Source organism: Pelophylax lessonae (genome assembly GCF_965119305.1).
Source record: "Pelophylax lessonae genome assembly, chromosome: 8".
Taxonomy (NCBI): domain Eukaryota; kingdom Metazoa; phylum Chordata; class Amphibia; order Anura; family Ranidae; genus Pelophylax; species Pelophylax lessonae.
The window spans coordinates 224817375-224832377 of NC_138775.1; the positions used below are offsets into that span (position 1 = coordinate 224817375).

The 15003-nt window shown below is 40.8% G+C and overlaps 1 protein-coding gene across 1 annotated transcript in view; it reads left to right on the plus strand.

The window, feature by feature from the left end:
* The window catches only part of LOC309561660 (uncharacterized protein), a gene marked incomplete at its 5' end in the record, with an annotated part of 47811 nt that extends 34007 nt beyond the window's left edge, over positions 1–13804 (plus strand). Inside the window, 15 exons of the mRNA XM_082265653.1 lie at positions 2642–2693; positions 2812–2878; positions 2984–3206; positions 8330–8381; positions 8492–8558; positions 8659–8881; positions 9210–9261; positions 9372–9438; positions 9535–9757; positions 10033–10084; positions 10197–10263; positions 10370–10592; positions 12863–12914; positions 13029–13095; positions 13558–13804. Of these exons, the coding sequence (XP_082121779.1) occupies positions 2642–2693; positions 2812–2878; positions 2984–3206; positions 8330–8381; positions 8492–8558; positions 8659–8881; positions 9210–9261; positions 9372–9438; positions 9535–9757; positions 10033–10084; positions 10197–10263; positions 10370–10592; positions 12863–12914; positions 13029–13095; positions 13558–13794 (1724 nt within the window). The 3' untranslated portion in view covers positions 13795–13804. The remainder of the gene's footprint in view (positions 1–2641; positions 2694–2811; positions 2879–2983; positions 3207–8329; positions 8382–8491; positions 8559–8658; positions 8882–9209; positions 9262–9371; positions 9439–9534; positions 9758–10032; positions 10085–10196; positions 10264–10369; positions 10593–12862; positions 12915–13028; positions 13096–13557) is intronic.
* Positions 13805–15003: the final 1199 nt, after the last annotated feature.

Consider the following 15003-nt stretch of genomic DNA (forward strand, 5'->3'; position numbering starts at 1 on the left):
TGGCCACAGTAAATAATATAATATAACGCTCAGAGTTAGCCAATATCAAAGTGCGTTGATAGATCATCTACAGTTCTCAGTGCTTTCTCTACTAAACAAAAGCCCAGGATGTTGAGTTCTGTGTGCTGAAGTAGAGGCATCTGGGTCAACACTAGTGATGAGCTGAACATCCCTCTGTTCGGTTCGCACAGAACATCTCGAACAGGAGAAATGTTCTAGCGAACATGCAAACTCCATTAAAGTCTATAGGACACGAACATGAAAAATCAAAAGTCCAACTTTTAAAGGTTTAAATGCAAGTTATTGGCCCAAAAAAGTGTATGGGGACCTGGGTACTGCCCTGGGGAACATGAATCAATGCAAAAAAAAAAAATGTTTTAAAACAATTGTTTTTACAGGAGCAGTGATTTTAATAATGCTTAAAGTGAAACAATAAAAATGAAAAATTCCTTTAAATATCATGCCTGGTGGGCCCCCCTAATGTGCCTGTAAAGTAGCGCATTTGTGCAATGTTTGTAGCCTGCTGAAGCAATATTGACATTTCATTGTCATAAATGTCATTTAAACTTGCTCACGGCTGTAATGTATTGTCGGCTTTTGGCAATACAGGTAAAAAAATGAAAAAAAAATAAATAAATAAACGGCATCTGGTACCCCCCCTTCCCCCCCCTCCTCGGGTCTGGTATAGATTTTAAGAGGAACCGCACGCCAAAATTTAAAAAAAAATGGCAGGGGGCAGTAAAAAAAAAAAAATGAAGACAAAATACTTTTTTTTGGGAAAGTCCTTTATTAAAAAATAAATAAATTGTGTCCCCCGATGATCAGTCGCCTATCCGCCCGAAGAAGAAGCTCCTGCTTCTCCGGACGCTTGCCGCGCTCTGAGCTGCTTTGATTTTGACAGCTCTTTTATAGTGACCTGACATCACAAGCCACCCCACAATGCACTGCTCAGGTGCAGTGAATAAATTACTGACGTCAGCAATACTGACATAAACTGATATAAACTGAAGTGCCTATATATGTATGTATATATATATATATATATATATATATATATATATATATATATATATATAACTTTTTGGTATACACTGCACTATCTGATCTCAACAAACTGTAAAAAGCAAAAATCTCTCTCCCTGCCAGCAATGTATATATTAACTATAGAATGCCACTTAAAAATCACTCGCTGACCAAGGGATTCGAACCCACAACCGCAAAAATAGCAAGGCTGGTGTTCTACAAGCTACTTCATCGTCGAGCACACTTAGGTCGAACACACTTAGGTCGAACACACTTTCTTGCTTAACTAACTAACTCCTATCTCACCCTACACACAGTGGATGAGATAAAAGTTAGGGAGAGTGTGTTTGACTTATGCAGGCTTAACAGTGGTGTAGATGGTAGGATATCAGGCTTGCAATGACATGGCTGTAGGGTTCAAATCCCCCTACAGCCAGCAGGTGATTCATTGAGGTCAGAGTCCATGATAATGTAGGAACTTGAAGTTCCCAAAAAACTATTTATTCGTCATTTGACGAGTTCGACTCAAACTCGAAGCTCATCCATAGTCAACACATCCTACCACTTCTCCAGATTAGTGTGAGCACAGATCTAGTTACATTCCTCACAGTCCAGCCTGGCTTTTAAAAATAGGTGTTGAATCCTCTTTGCTGAGGAGACAAGCACCTAGGGTTGGCATTAGCATCTAATCAAATGAAAAGCTGTAAATTGATTGGTTGCTACTACCAATTCTGATTATTTATTATTATATTTATATATTATTATTATTATTATTATTATTATTATTATTATTATTATGATTATGATTATTATTTAATAAATTCTGGTTATCTCTGCATCAAAACATGGTAGTAAAAACAGGAACATTTATTTCTGTTAATTATTATTAGGTACTTAAAATGTTAATGCCAAATGCACTACTTTCTAGCTATATTTACTCTTGACCTTTGCAATCTGTACGCTACTGACCTTTTGTGTGTTTTGCACCCCTGGCCCCTGCACTCTTTGCATTATGCACTAATGGAAGGGAAGAGTAGGCTCAGGCTTTAATAAAAGATTTTTTTGAATGAATCAATAGTCCTACATTTTAAAAGAAGACAGGGATGCCCATGGCCCGAAGCGCCAGAGAGGAGTTGGCAGCCAGGATAAAGATAAATAAGGTAAGTATTACAGCCGTCACTTCTACCTCCTAGACTTAACAAGCATTTATTCCTTGCAGTGTGGGATTGGGCCCACTCCAAGGGTATTTTGTACATTTGTAGCTCCTGGAGTTAAACTTTATGTTTGTAAACAAAGTGAGCCTCTGATCATTTTAAGTATCTTATGGGGGGACAGTGGATAAAAAACAGTGTCTTATCTTGCTCATAATTGTACTGTATGGTTGAAGAAAACACAGCCTCACTTTGTCCACTATGCTAGGGCAAGCCAAGAAATGAAACAGACATTGCAAAGCACAATAGATTTGTACAATGTGCAGCATCCATACAATAGCTTTGCACAAATCGCAGGTTGCTCATATGAAGGCAATCCAGTGCTACAATAAAAATCTGTATGATTATCATGACTTCATCACTACCTGGGCAAGAAAACTGATATCATTTTTTCCATTGTTTTCCAGTACTAGGAACCTGTTCAACTACTGCTGGACAACTGACGGAATCTATTTCAATGTAAGTATTATCATAAGAACTTCTTTGCCTAAGTAAATAAAATAATAATAAATAGAAAAATTATACAGTATAATATAATGAATACAATTTTTAAAAAGGAATGTTTTGTATTTCTAAGTGTTCAGTGTCCATCTGAGTGCCAGGTGAACGGAGGGACTGTTTGGGGAACTGATATCTACACATCTGTAAGTTATATGTATTACTAATTTTCTCATAGAAAACTAAGTTACATTCAAAATGTAGAAAAATCTAACATTACTCTTTTACTAATTGCCATAAATTCATCCTAGGACTCTTCCATATGCAAAGCAGCTATCCATGTTGGAATTCTGGGTAATAATGGAGGACTGGTGGTAGTGGAAAAAACACTTGGACAACAGAGTTACAGTGGATCAGCAATGAATGGAGTCACAACAAACAGTTATGGAGCTTATTCTGGATCATTTGTATTCCAAGGTTCCTCAAAACCACCGACTCCTAAACCTACAAATGTACCCACTCAGAAACCACCAGGTAGTTTCCTTTTACAGACCACACATTGCCACATTAAAAGTATCTCTCAGAGTTAGGCAAAGTGAAATGGCTCAAATATTTGTACTGCACAAAGCCTACTATTCATCCCAATTTGCCTGGGGCAGTCCACATTTTGAGGTGTCTGTCCCCAGCAAGCAAGCATCCCTCGTAAAACTCAAGCAGGAAAGCGTGACGGCTTGACTCACACCTTGAAGTCACCATGGACACTTTAATAAGGTGTTAGAAAAAATATACAAGGTATATTTCACGCGCCAAATGAGGGGACCTGTAAAGGTGTTTGAGGACCTAGTGATAATGTGGTAAAAATATATAATAAATAGGTAAAGTGAATAAATAGATTGCAGCTGCTATAGTAAAGTGCTAGTGCTAACGATGAAATATAGTAATCAGAGATAGGTGATTACCTATAGCGCTTACTAAAGTATATCAACCACAATAGTGAATTAAAGATGACAATATAAAAACACAATATAAAAAACTTGCTGTGGATATTATTTAAATAAAAATATATATAAATAGATATTGTACTCCGTAATGTGATAAATGACAATATCTGAAAAAATGAATCAATAATAACTAAAGTTCATGTGCACCAAAACAATTGATGAAATATAGTAAACAGTCCATAATAAAGTGTCATCCACCAAAATGTGACATCTAAGTGAAAAAACAGTCCAAATTAATTAAAGTGCAGGTGCTTCTTTGTTTCTTTCCAGGTATCCCTTCACCGTGGAAAATAGATAAATTTAAAACTCACCATAAAATGTGGGTCCTACATGCCATACGGCATTAAGACCAATCGTGCTTAAAGCGGAGTTCCAGCCATTTCACTCACCTGTCCAACGGTCCAGTGATGCGGCCACCCGAAGCCTCGATCCTCTCCCTCTGCGCTGGCATCATTGCTGTGGGCACCCGGCTTTGACAGTTTGCGGCTTCACAGCCGGGTACCCACTGCGCATGCGCGAGTCGCGCTGCGCATCTTGATTGGCCGGCAATCTTCTGGGACCTCTGACATGTCCCAGAAGATTGCAGGGAGGGAGGGGGAGAGGAGAAAATCCGCTCAGGGCGCCGCGGCGCTCCGAGCGTAAGTGGGATCGGGTACCTGTCAAAACTAGGTACCCGCTCCCCCCCCCCCCCCCCCCAAAAAAAAATGACATGCCAAATGTGGCATGTCAGGGGGTTAGAATACCTAAAGCGGAAGTTCCACTTTTGGGTGGAACTCCGCTTTAAAAGACTCTCTCCAGGTCCGGATGTGTTCCCTCCTGGCGAATAGAGCTATCCCTCTGCAGTACCACTCTTACTGCTAGTAGTCTCCAAAGCGGATATATCTCCTTCAGACACAATTGCTCCTTCTTGGAATGGTAATCCTCCTGTCTTGCAGAGCAGCTACATACATACATGTATGCCACATATACCCAATTGGCTCAAGAGTCCTTAGTGACATATTGGAGTGGCTGCTGCAACTATGCAATGCGGGTTGAACTTCCCTGCTGGTAAATTTACTGGGGATACAATAATTATAATGCAGTGCAAGTTCTCAGTGCTTGCCTGTTAGGCAAGAAGACATAGAATGGTAAGATTGATGTGCTGGATTAACACATCCAACCTCCAGAATATGGTGATCACAGATCTGGTTACATTCTTTACAGTCTAGCCTGGCTTTTAAAACAAGTGGTGAATCTTTTTTGCTGCAGAAACAAGCGCCCAGAGTTGGCAGTAGCATCCAATCAATTTAAAGCATTTTCTGGCAGTAAAAATAGGGATATTTATTGTTGGTAATTATTTTCACGTACTAAAAATTTTTATAACAAATATAATACTTTCTAGCTTTACTTACCCTTGGTCTTTGCAATCTGTGCATTATTGAGCCCTGCACTCTGACTTACCCCTGAAACTTGCACTCTTTACATGACTTACTCTTGACATCTGCACTCTTTGTGTTACTTAGTCCTGCCTCCTGCTTTTTGTGTTACTTAATCCTAACCCCTGTACTCTGTGTGACACCCACTCCAGACTTCTAAACTCTTTGTGTTACTTATTATTGACCTCTGCACTCTTTCTGTTGCTTACACCTGACTCCTGCACTCTTTCTGTTGCTTACACCTGACTCCTGCACTCTTTGTGTTACTTACTCTTGATTTCAGAGGGTAACTCAGTACTGACCCTTGCACTATGAGCATTACTTATTCCTGACACTGAACAATATGCCTTACGCACACCTGATCCCGCCCCCCCCCCCCCCCCCACAATGTGAATGATTATGGCTGTAAATTGTACCCTTACTCATTCACCAAAAAAACCCAACATGCATTGAGGGGGGTGGGGCCACCAGGTGTCATCACTAGGTGGCCCTGCCCCTTACCTATTTAAGAACTGTCAGAAGGTGGAGAAGGCATTCGGCAGTCTGCCTTCCACAAGTGCGGAGCTTCTTTTTTTTCCGGGTCCAGCGGTGTGGCGGGCATCTTAAATGATGATGGATCTACATCAGGGGTCATTGTTTTCTTATTTTCTTAATAAAGGATTTGTCAAAAACCCTTGTAGTATTTTTATTTATTTTGATAGTTTTTAACCACTTTACCACCGGAGAATTTTGCTGTCTTACGTCCAGGCCACTTTTTGCGATTCGGCGCTGTGTGACTTTAACTGACAATTGCGCAGTCTTGCGACGCCGTACCCAAACGAAATTTACGTCCTTTTTTTCCCACAAACAGAGCTTTCTTTTGGTGGTATTTGATCACCTGTGTGATTTTTACTTTTTGCGCTATAAACAAACAAAGAGCGTTTATTTTGAAAAAATAACAATATTTTTAACATTTTTTTATATGAAATTCCCCCCAAAAAAGATGTAAAAACCAATTTTTTTTTTAATTTTTGGCCAATTTGTTTTCTGCTACCCATGTTTGGTAAAAAAATCACAATAAGCGTATTTTGATTGGTTTGCGCAAAAGTTTACTAACAAAGGGAAAGATTTCTGTCATTTTTTTTTTTTTTTTTTTTTTAACGTGTAATGGCGGCGATCTGCGATTTTTTTTGCGGGACTGCGACATTGCGGCGGACAGATTGGACCCTTGACTGACATTTTTGACACTTTTGGGGGTACCAGTGACATTACTGCAGTAATCAGTGCTATAAATATGCACTGTTACTGTAAAAAATGACACTGGCAGGGAAGGGGTTAATTTTATTGGAGGGGGAGGGGTTAATGTATGCCTGGTGCTTACTGACGTGTGTGGGGGGAGGTGACTATGTGACACAAGGACAGATCCAGGGTTCAGCTATGCTGAACCCTGCAATCTGACCCTGACTGTCACTTAGGAGATCCGCCCGCTTGTGTTTACACAAGCAGGCGGATCTCCACACTAGATCCCCGACGATTGGGGAAGAGCAGCGGCGATCGCCGCTGCTCCTCCCCTGGCCTGACTCCCGCTGTGACCGAGAAAGGGGAGTGTCTGACGACGTAGTACTACGTCGTCAGACGATAAAGAAGCCACTCTGCCGCAGTAATATTACTGTGGGCGGAGGTAAAGTGGTTAATGAATGAGTAGGGGTGCAATGTACTGTTTTTTTGGCAATGGGTTCCTCCTAAAATCCATACAAGTCTCAAGGTACCTGGTATGGACTGGAAGGGGGAGGGGGGAGTACCACGCCTTGTTTTTTTTTTTTTTGTTTTGCTTTTTTGTAGCCAAATGCAACTTATTAGTGACTTGATTTTTTTTTTTTTCTTTAGAAATGTCATTTTTACTTCAGCATGTTTTACAGTATGCATGCTACAGATGCACCATTTTATAGGCAGACTAAGGGAACCCCCAGGGACTATATTAAAAAGGATTTTTCATTTTTATTGTTTCTTTTTAACTACATAACGACCGCCCACAGCAGATATACTGCGGCAGGCAGCCGCTGCTGGGCAAAGTTACGTAGGGGGTACGTCACTCGCTCAGCCGCCTGTGGGGGGCAAGCGCGCGCCCCCGTGCTCCCGCCCCTGCTCATTCCCTGGGGAGCTAGCGTGAGTGACCGGCGGCTCCGATGGCCGCCCGTCACTCACGATCTCCCGCTGCAGAGGGAGAAATACAGAAGGCTGATGTAAACACAGCCGTCTGTCATTCTCCCTGATGTAAGCACAGAGGCTGTGCGATCCTGCTATGTAGGATCGTATGTCTCTGTGATTACGTCACAAGCCACGCCCCTCCACAGTTAAAATCACGACCCTAGGGACACACTTAACCGCAGATCGCCGCCATTACTAGATAAAAAAAAAACAATAAAAATGACATAAATCTTTCCCATAGTTTGTAAACGCAATAACTTTTGCGCAAACCAATCAAAATACGCTTATTGTGATTTTTTTAACCAAAAATATGTAACAGAAAACAAATTGGCCCAAAATGTTAAAAAAAATTTAGATGTTTACTTTTTTTTTTGAGAATTTCATATAAACAAAATGTGAAAAATATTGTTATTTTTTCAAAATTGTCGCTATTTTTTTGTTTATAGCGCAAAAAATAAAAATCGCACAGGTGATCAAATACCACCAAAAGAAAGCTCTATGTGTGGGAAAAAAAGGACGTCAATTTCGTTTGGGTACAGCCTCGCAGGACCGCGCAATTGTCTGTTAAATTCAGGCAGTGCCGAATCGCAACATAGGGCCTGGTCTTTGAGCAGCCAAATCTTCCGGGCTTAAGTGGTTAAACATCATTAAAATTGCTGCTTCTTTAAAAACTATCATTTTAAAAAAAAAATTAGCATTGATACATGTCCCCCAGAGCAGTACCCAGACCTCCATAACCTTTTTATGGTTAATTACTTGTATATAAACCTTCAATATGGGGACTTTTGATTTCTTGTGTTCGGCTCTGATAGACTTCAATTAATTTAATGGTTCGGGACGAACTTCTCCCCTGTTGGGGGGATCTGCTGCAAACCTAACAAGGGGGTGTCCAGCCCATCTCTACCAATAACATATTCCAATTGGAAACGACAGGTAACTGTGCTCTAAGCATAGAGCAAAGCAAACTGGCAACTGGAGTGTCTTTATTCTGAATCATAATGATCATTACATTCTGGTTAAGTAAACTGATACACCGTTCTCCCTCTCTTTTCAGTACAAGCAACCTGTTCAACCACTGCTAGAGAACTACAAGATTCTATTGCAATGTGAGTATTGCCTTAATTTAACTGGTGTCACTAGCAGGATAATAGTAATAAATAAAAGTAAAGAGATTCTTTAGAAAAAGCTGTGCAAACCAGTGGCTTCTGTTCTCTAGAGTACAATGTCCATCGGATTGCACCGTTGATGGCAGAAATGTCTGGGGAACTGATGTATATACTGACGTAAGTTAATCCACCTACTATTACTGTCATGTAAAATGCACCACAAAAAAGTACAGAAAATCTGAAAACTGGAATCACATATCATATATATTTTTTTTAGGATTCCTCCATATGCAAAGCGACTATCCATGCTGGAATACTGAGTAATAATGGAGGATTGGTGAAAGTGGAAAAAACACCTGGACAGCCAAGTTACACTGGATCAACAAGGAATGGAGTCACAACAAGCAATTATGGAGCTTGGTCTGGATCATTTGTATTCCGTGGTTCCTCAAAACCACCGACTCCTAAACCTACAAAAGTACCAAGCGAAAAACCACCAGGTAGCCTCTTGTCAAATATCATGCATAACTATGATAAACAATACTATATGTCCTTCAGAGTTAGATAATGGCAAAGTGTTTAAATAGATCATTGTCAAATGACTACAATATGTGTAATGTACACAGCCAATATCTAACATTGAGCTTCCGCTAAATGCAATTGAATCAATAACATATTCCAACTGGCAGCAAAAGCTAACTGTGCTCTCAATGTAGAAACACAGTCTGGTGTAGCAAAACTGACAACTAGAGTGTTTATAATCCAAATCAATATGATTATTACTTTCTGGTCAAGTAGACCGATATAATGTTTTCCCTCTTTTTCCAGTACAAGCAACCTGTTCAACCACCGCTAGAGACATACAAGATTCTATTGCACTGTGAGTATTGTCTTCATCTAACTGGTGTTGCTAAGTGGATAATTGTAATATAGAAAAGAAAAGAGAATCATTAGAAAAAGCTGTGCAAACCAGTGTCTTCTGTGCCCTAGAGTCCAATGTCCATCGGATTGCACGGCTAATGGAAGAAGTGTCTGGGGAACTGATGTCTACACTGATGTAAGTTAACCCAACTGCTACTACTGCCATATAAAATGCACCAACAAAAAGTACAATTTATCAGGAAACTGTAATCACACATAATTTTTTTTTTAGGATTCCTCTATTTGCAAAGCAGCTATCCATGCTGGAATTCTGGGTAATAATGGAGGATTGGTGAAAGTGGAAAAAACACCCGGACAACAGAGTTACACTGGATCAACAAGGAATGGAGTCACAACAAACAATTATGGAGCTTGGTCTGGATCATTTGTATTCCATGGTTCCTCAAAACCACCAACTCCTAAACCTACTAAAGTACCAACCGAAAAACCACCAGGTAGCTTCTTGTCAATTATCATACATAACTATGATAATAAATATTCAGAGTTAGGTAATGGAAACATGCTCAAAAAGATAATTCATTATCAAATGACTACAGTATGTGCAATGTACACTACCAATATCTATTCAATAACATATTCCAATTGGAATGTAAAAACACAAACGCTGGTCTTGTGTAGCAAAACTGACAACTATAGTGTTTATAATCCAAATCAATATGATTATTACTTTCTGGTGAAGTAAACCGATATGTTTTCCCTCTCTTTACAGTACAAGCAACCTGTTCAACCACTGCTAGAGAGCTACAAGATTCTATCACACTGTGAGTATTGTCTTAATTTAACTGGTGTCTCTAACAGGGTAATAGTAATATAGAAAAGAAAAGAGATTCATTAGAAAAAATGCTGTGCAAACCAGTGTCTTTTATTCCCTAGAGTCCAATGTCCATCTGATTGCACAGTTAATGGAAGAAATGTCTGGGGAACTGATGTCTACACTGATGTAAGTAAATCCAACTGTTACTACTGTCACATAAAATGCAGCAGAAAAATCCCAAAAACTTCAATACATCATGAAACTGTAATCATATATCATATATGGTTTTTAGGATTCCTCTATTTGCAAAGCAGCTATCCATGCTGGAATTCTGGGTAATAATGGAGGACTGTTGACAGTGGAAAAAACACCTGGTCTTTCGAGTTATACTGGATCAGCCAGGAATGAAGTCACAACAAGCAATTATGGAGTTTGGTCTGGATCATTTGTATTCCATGGTTCCTCAAAACCACCAACTCCTAAACCTACAAAAGTACCAACCCAAAAACCGCCAGGTAATTTCATCACAGGCTACACATGACTACATTATTAGTATTATATATAGTTAGGTAATGGAAAAGTGCTCAAATAAATACCGTATATACTCGAGTATAAGCTGACCCGAATATAAGCCAAGCCACCTAATTTTACAACAAAAAACTGGGAAAACGTATTGACTCGAGTATAAGCCTAGGGTAGGAGATGCAGCAGCTACTGGTAAATTTCAAAAATAAAAATAGATACCAGAGGCTGTGGGCATGGTACAGGAAAGGAAGAAGCTGCGGGCATGGTGCAAGAGATGCAGAGGCTGCAGACATGGTGCATGAGATGCAGGAGCTGTGGGCACGATGCAGGGGCTGCAGGCATGGTGCAGGAGATGCAGGGGCTACGGGCATGCTGCAGGAGATGCAGAGGCTGGGGGCATGATGTAGGAGATGCAGGGCTGACGGCAAGGTGCAGAAGATGCAGGGGCTGAGGGCATGGTGCAGAAGATACAGCACTGAGGGCATGGTGCAGGAGATGCAGGGCTGCGGGCATGGTGCAGGAGATGCAGGAGATGCAGGGCTGCGGGCATGGTGCAGGAGATGCAGGGCTGTGGGCATGATGTAGGAGATGCAGGGCTGACGGCAAGGTGCAGAAGATGCAGGGGCTGAGGGCATGGTGCAGAAGATTCAGCGCTGAGGGCATGGTGCAGGAGATGCAGGGCTGCGGGCATGGTGCAGGAGATGCAGGGCTGCGGGCATGGTGCAGGAGATGCAGGGCTGAGGGCATGATGCAGGAGATGCAGGGCTGAGGGCATGATGCAGGGCTGAGGGCATGGTGCAGGATATGCAGAGGCTGTGCAGGGGTCTTACTTACCCATCCTTACCCTTACTTACCCATCCCGGCGCCACACGTCATGCACAGTGTTCATGTTGGGCCGGCCGCCGCTGATGCTCGGTCAGCCCCAGGGAGAACAGGTAAGTGAGACCCTCACTCAAGTATAAGCCAAGGGGGGCTTTTTCAGCATAAGAAAATGTGCTGAAAAAGTCGGCTTATACACAAGTAAATATGGTAATTTATTGTCAAATGACTATGTGAGTGGTACTTTACTAAAGTTACCTTTAGTCTTCATTTGCTGGGGAGATGCCATATTTTGGGAAGTCTGTCCCCAGCAAACAAGTTCCGTTGTGAAACCCTGGCAGGGAAATCTGATGGTGTGACCCACACAGTGCAGACGCCATGACCGACTACTGGCCTCCGTAGACATTGAATATGGGTGCCAATTATTAGGTGGCAGGTAGGCTTTGGTTTTCCGGAATTTAAAAGCCAGAAAAAAAATATAAGCCTGCCACTCTGGTATGGCATGCACAATTGGCTTAAGAGTCCCTCAAATTCATATTGGGGTGGCTCTTTGCACAGTGAGTTGGACTTCCCCGCAGGGAACTTTTCTGGAGATGCTTGTATTCTGGAAATGAATGCTGCTGTAATAAGAGCGTGGAGCTTTCTTTGCTGGAGAAAAGGCATTTGAATCAAAACATAGCACAACTTCTCCAGGTTCTCTGATTACATTCTTTACTGGCATTCAAAAAAAGGGGAAACTTTTTTTTGCCGCAGAGACAAGCTCCTATACTTGGCAGTAACAACAAATGTAAGGCATTTCTGTTTTCTTACTTCGTAATCGTATGCAGTTCTTCATTCCTCTAACCAAAACTAAGAAAACAGATAAGCTTTATGCATTGTGCATTTCTTTCTCCTGCACTATGCATCATGCACTCTTATCCCAAGGAATAGAAGACTCAAATTTTATTTAGCCATACCCCTTTAAGACCCCCCTCCCCACTCATTACAGTAACTTGAACACACCTATAGTTCACCACCATGTGCTACATGCACTACATCATTTCTCTGATCATGGTGTCCATGGCATTTTGTCTGTCCACCATGAATGTCTGCCTCTTGTTCAGAAAGTCTGCAACCAACCATTTCAGGGTGTGTTAAAATGAAGCCATGATGTTTTTTGGTGTGGCTACCAATAGGGACATGTAAGATTGGTTATTAGAATGTTCCTGGATTTCATTTTGAAAATCTGGTACCCTTACATAGTATCAATATAAGATTATAAGCTTCCTTTAGATCAAAAACATATTCCAATTGGCTGAAATTGGTATCCGTGCTTTGAACATTAAAAAAAAATAAAAAAATCTGATGCAACAATACTGACTATTGCTTTGTCTCTCATCAAGATCAGAATGACTAATTCCTAGACAAATATACCAATATAATGCTCTCTCTTTCTTTCCAGTACAAGGAACCTGTGCAACTACTGCTAGAGACCTAAAAGGATCGTTTACTATGTAAGTTTTGTATTATAATGACTACTTGAATAAAAGGAATATTGCAAAAAAAAAAGAATATATTTTGGAGGTGCTATTTAAACAAAATGCAAACCAATGTTTTCTATGCCATAGGGTCCAATGCCCATCGGGATGCTTGGCGACTGGACAGAACGTGTGGGGAACATATATCTATACAGATGTAAGTTAAAGTGGAGCACCCCAAACTGAATATGTTATTCAATTCATTTTTAGTATTCAGAGCAAACTCACCTATCCAGACATGTTCTCATGCTTTACTTGGTGAGAAATCATTCTGAAAAACACCTCCCTAGAATTTCTAGACATGGTCATCTTAAATAAGGGCAGATTCATGTAGCATTTACTTCTTGCAATCCATCTGCCCTTAGTTCCGGCAGGAGGGTTTGCCTAACTGAGCTCCTTCATAAGAAAGAAAAAAAAACGCCCATGAGGACTTCTAGGATGTATGACATACATTTTTTGTCCTAAGACAGAAACCAGGAAGAAGCAAATAAAGAAAAGTATAAAAAAAAAGACTGGCTAGCAGGATAAGGATTCAAAAATAGTTAATGATGATAAGTCACTTTAGAGAGAGAGAGAGAAAGAGAGAGAAAAATAATTTATTTCCTTGCTTATTTCATAGGATTCTTCTATTTGCAAAGCAGCTATACATGCTGGATTTTTGGAAAATGATGGAGGACTAGTGGCAGTAAAGAAGATACCTGGTCAAAGCAGTTACAGTGGATCGAGCAGGAATGGAATTACATCAAGTACATTTGGATCTTTTTCTGGGTCATTTATATTTCATAATCCAGAAGAACCTGAAACCACTGAATCCACAGATGAACAAGCACAATGGATAGAGCTAGTTTTAGGGTGATAACAAAGGAAAAAAAGACATTGCTGAAAAGCTATGGGTTTATCCAGGGGGATTAAAAAATAAGAAATATATTTCACATCTCATGTTAACAGTTGCTACAGTTTTTGAGACAAGATATTCTATATTACCAAAAGTATTGGGACGCCTGCCTTTACACACACACATAAAGTTTAATGGCATCCCAGTCTTAGTCCATAGAGTTCAATATTGAGTTGGCCCACCCTTTGCAGCTATACCAGCTTCAACTCTTCTGGAAAGGCTGTCCACAAGGTTTAGGGGTGTGTCTAAGGGAATCTTCACCATTCTTCTAGAAGCGCATTTGTGAAGTCAGGCACTGATATATAAGAAGGTCTGGCTCACAGTCTCCCCTCTAATTCATCCCAAAGGAGTTCTATTGGGTTGAGGTCGGGACTTTGTGCTGGCTAGTCAAGTTCCTCCACGCCATGCTCTTATGGACTTGCTTTATGCACTGGTGTGCAGTCTTGTGGAATAGGAAGGGGCCATCCGAAACCTGTTCTCTCAAAGTTGGAAGAATGAAATTGTCCAAAATGTCTTAGTATGCTGACGCCTTAAGAGTTCCCTTCACTGGAACTAAGGGGCCGAGCCTAACCCCCTGAAAAACAACCCCACACCATAATCCCCCCTACACCAAATGATTTGGACCAGTGCACAAAGCAATGTCCATAAAGACATGGATGAGCGAGTTTGGGGTGGAGGAACTTGACTGGCCTGACCTCAAGCCGATATAACACCTTTGGGATGAATTAGAGCAGAATTAGAGCAGTTGTGCCTGACCTCACAACTGCGCTTCTGGAAGAATAGTCAAACATTTCCACAGACTTAAACCTTGTGGGCAGCCTTCCCAGAAGAGTTGAAGCTGTTAAAGTTCAATTTCATGTGCATGTAAAGGCAGGCATCCCAATTCTTTTGGTAATATAGTGAATGTTACCTGCATGTTAGTTGCTTAGCAAGTGCTTTTTATTCTTTCACAATAGAAAAAGGAAGGTCCCATTTCTCAGGCAATTGTTTATAGAGTGGGGAAGGGTTAGGTACCCTGCCAGTGTTTAAATATCTGTGTCCCAGTTGAAGAGATCCTCCCTTGCTTCCTATTCTGCCCGATACCCTTCATCTTGAAAAGAGACCAGGAGAAACTTCCCTAATGATGTTACAGCAAAACATTCATCTAGAAAGCATTAAGGATGCCAAGCC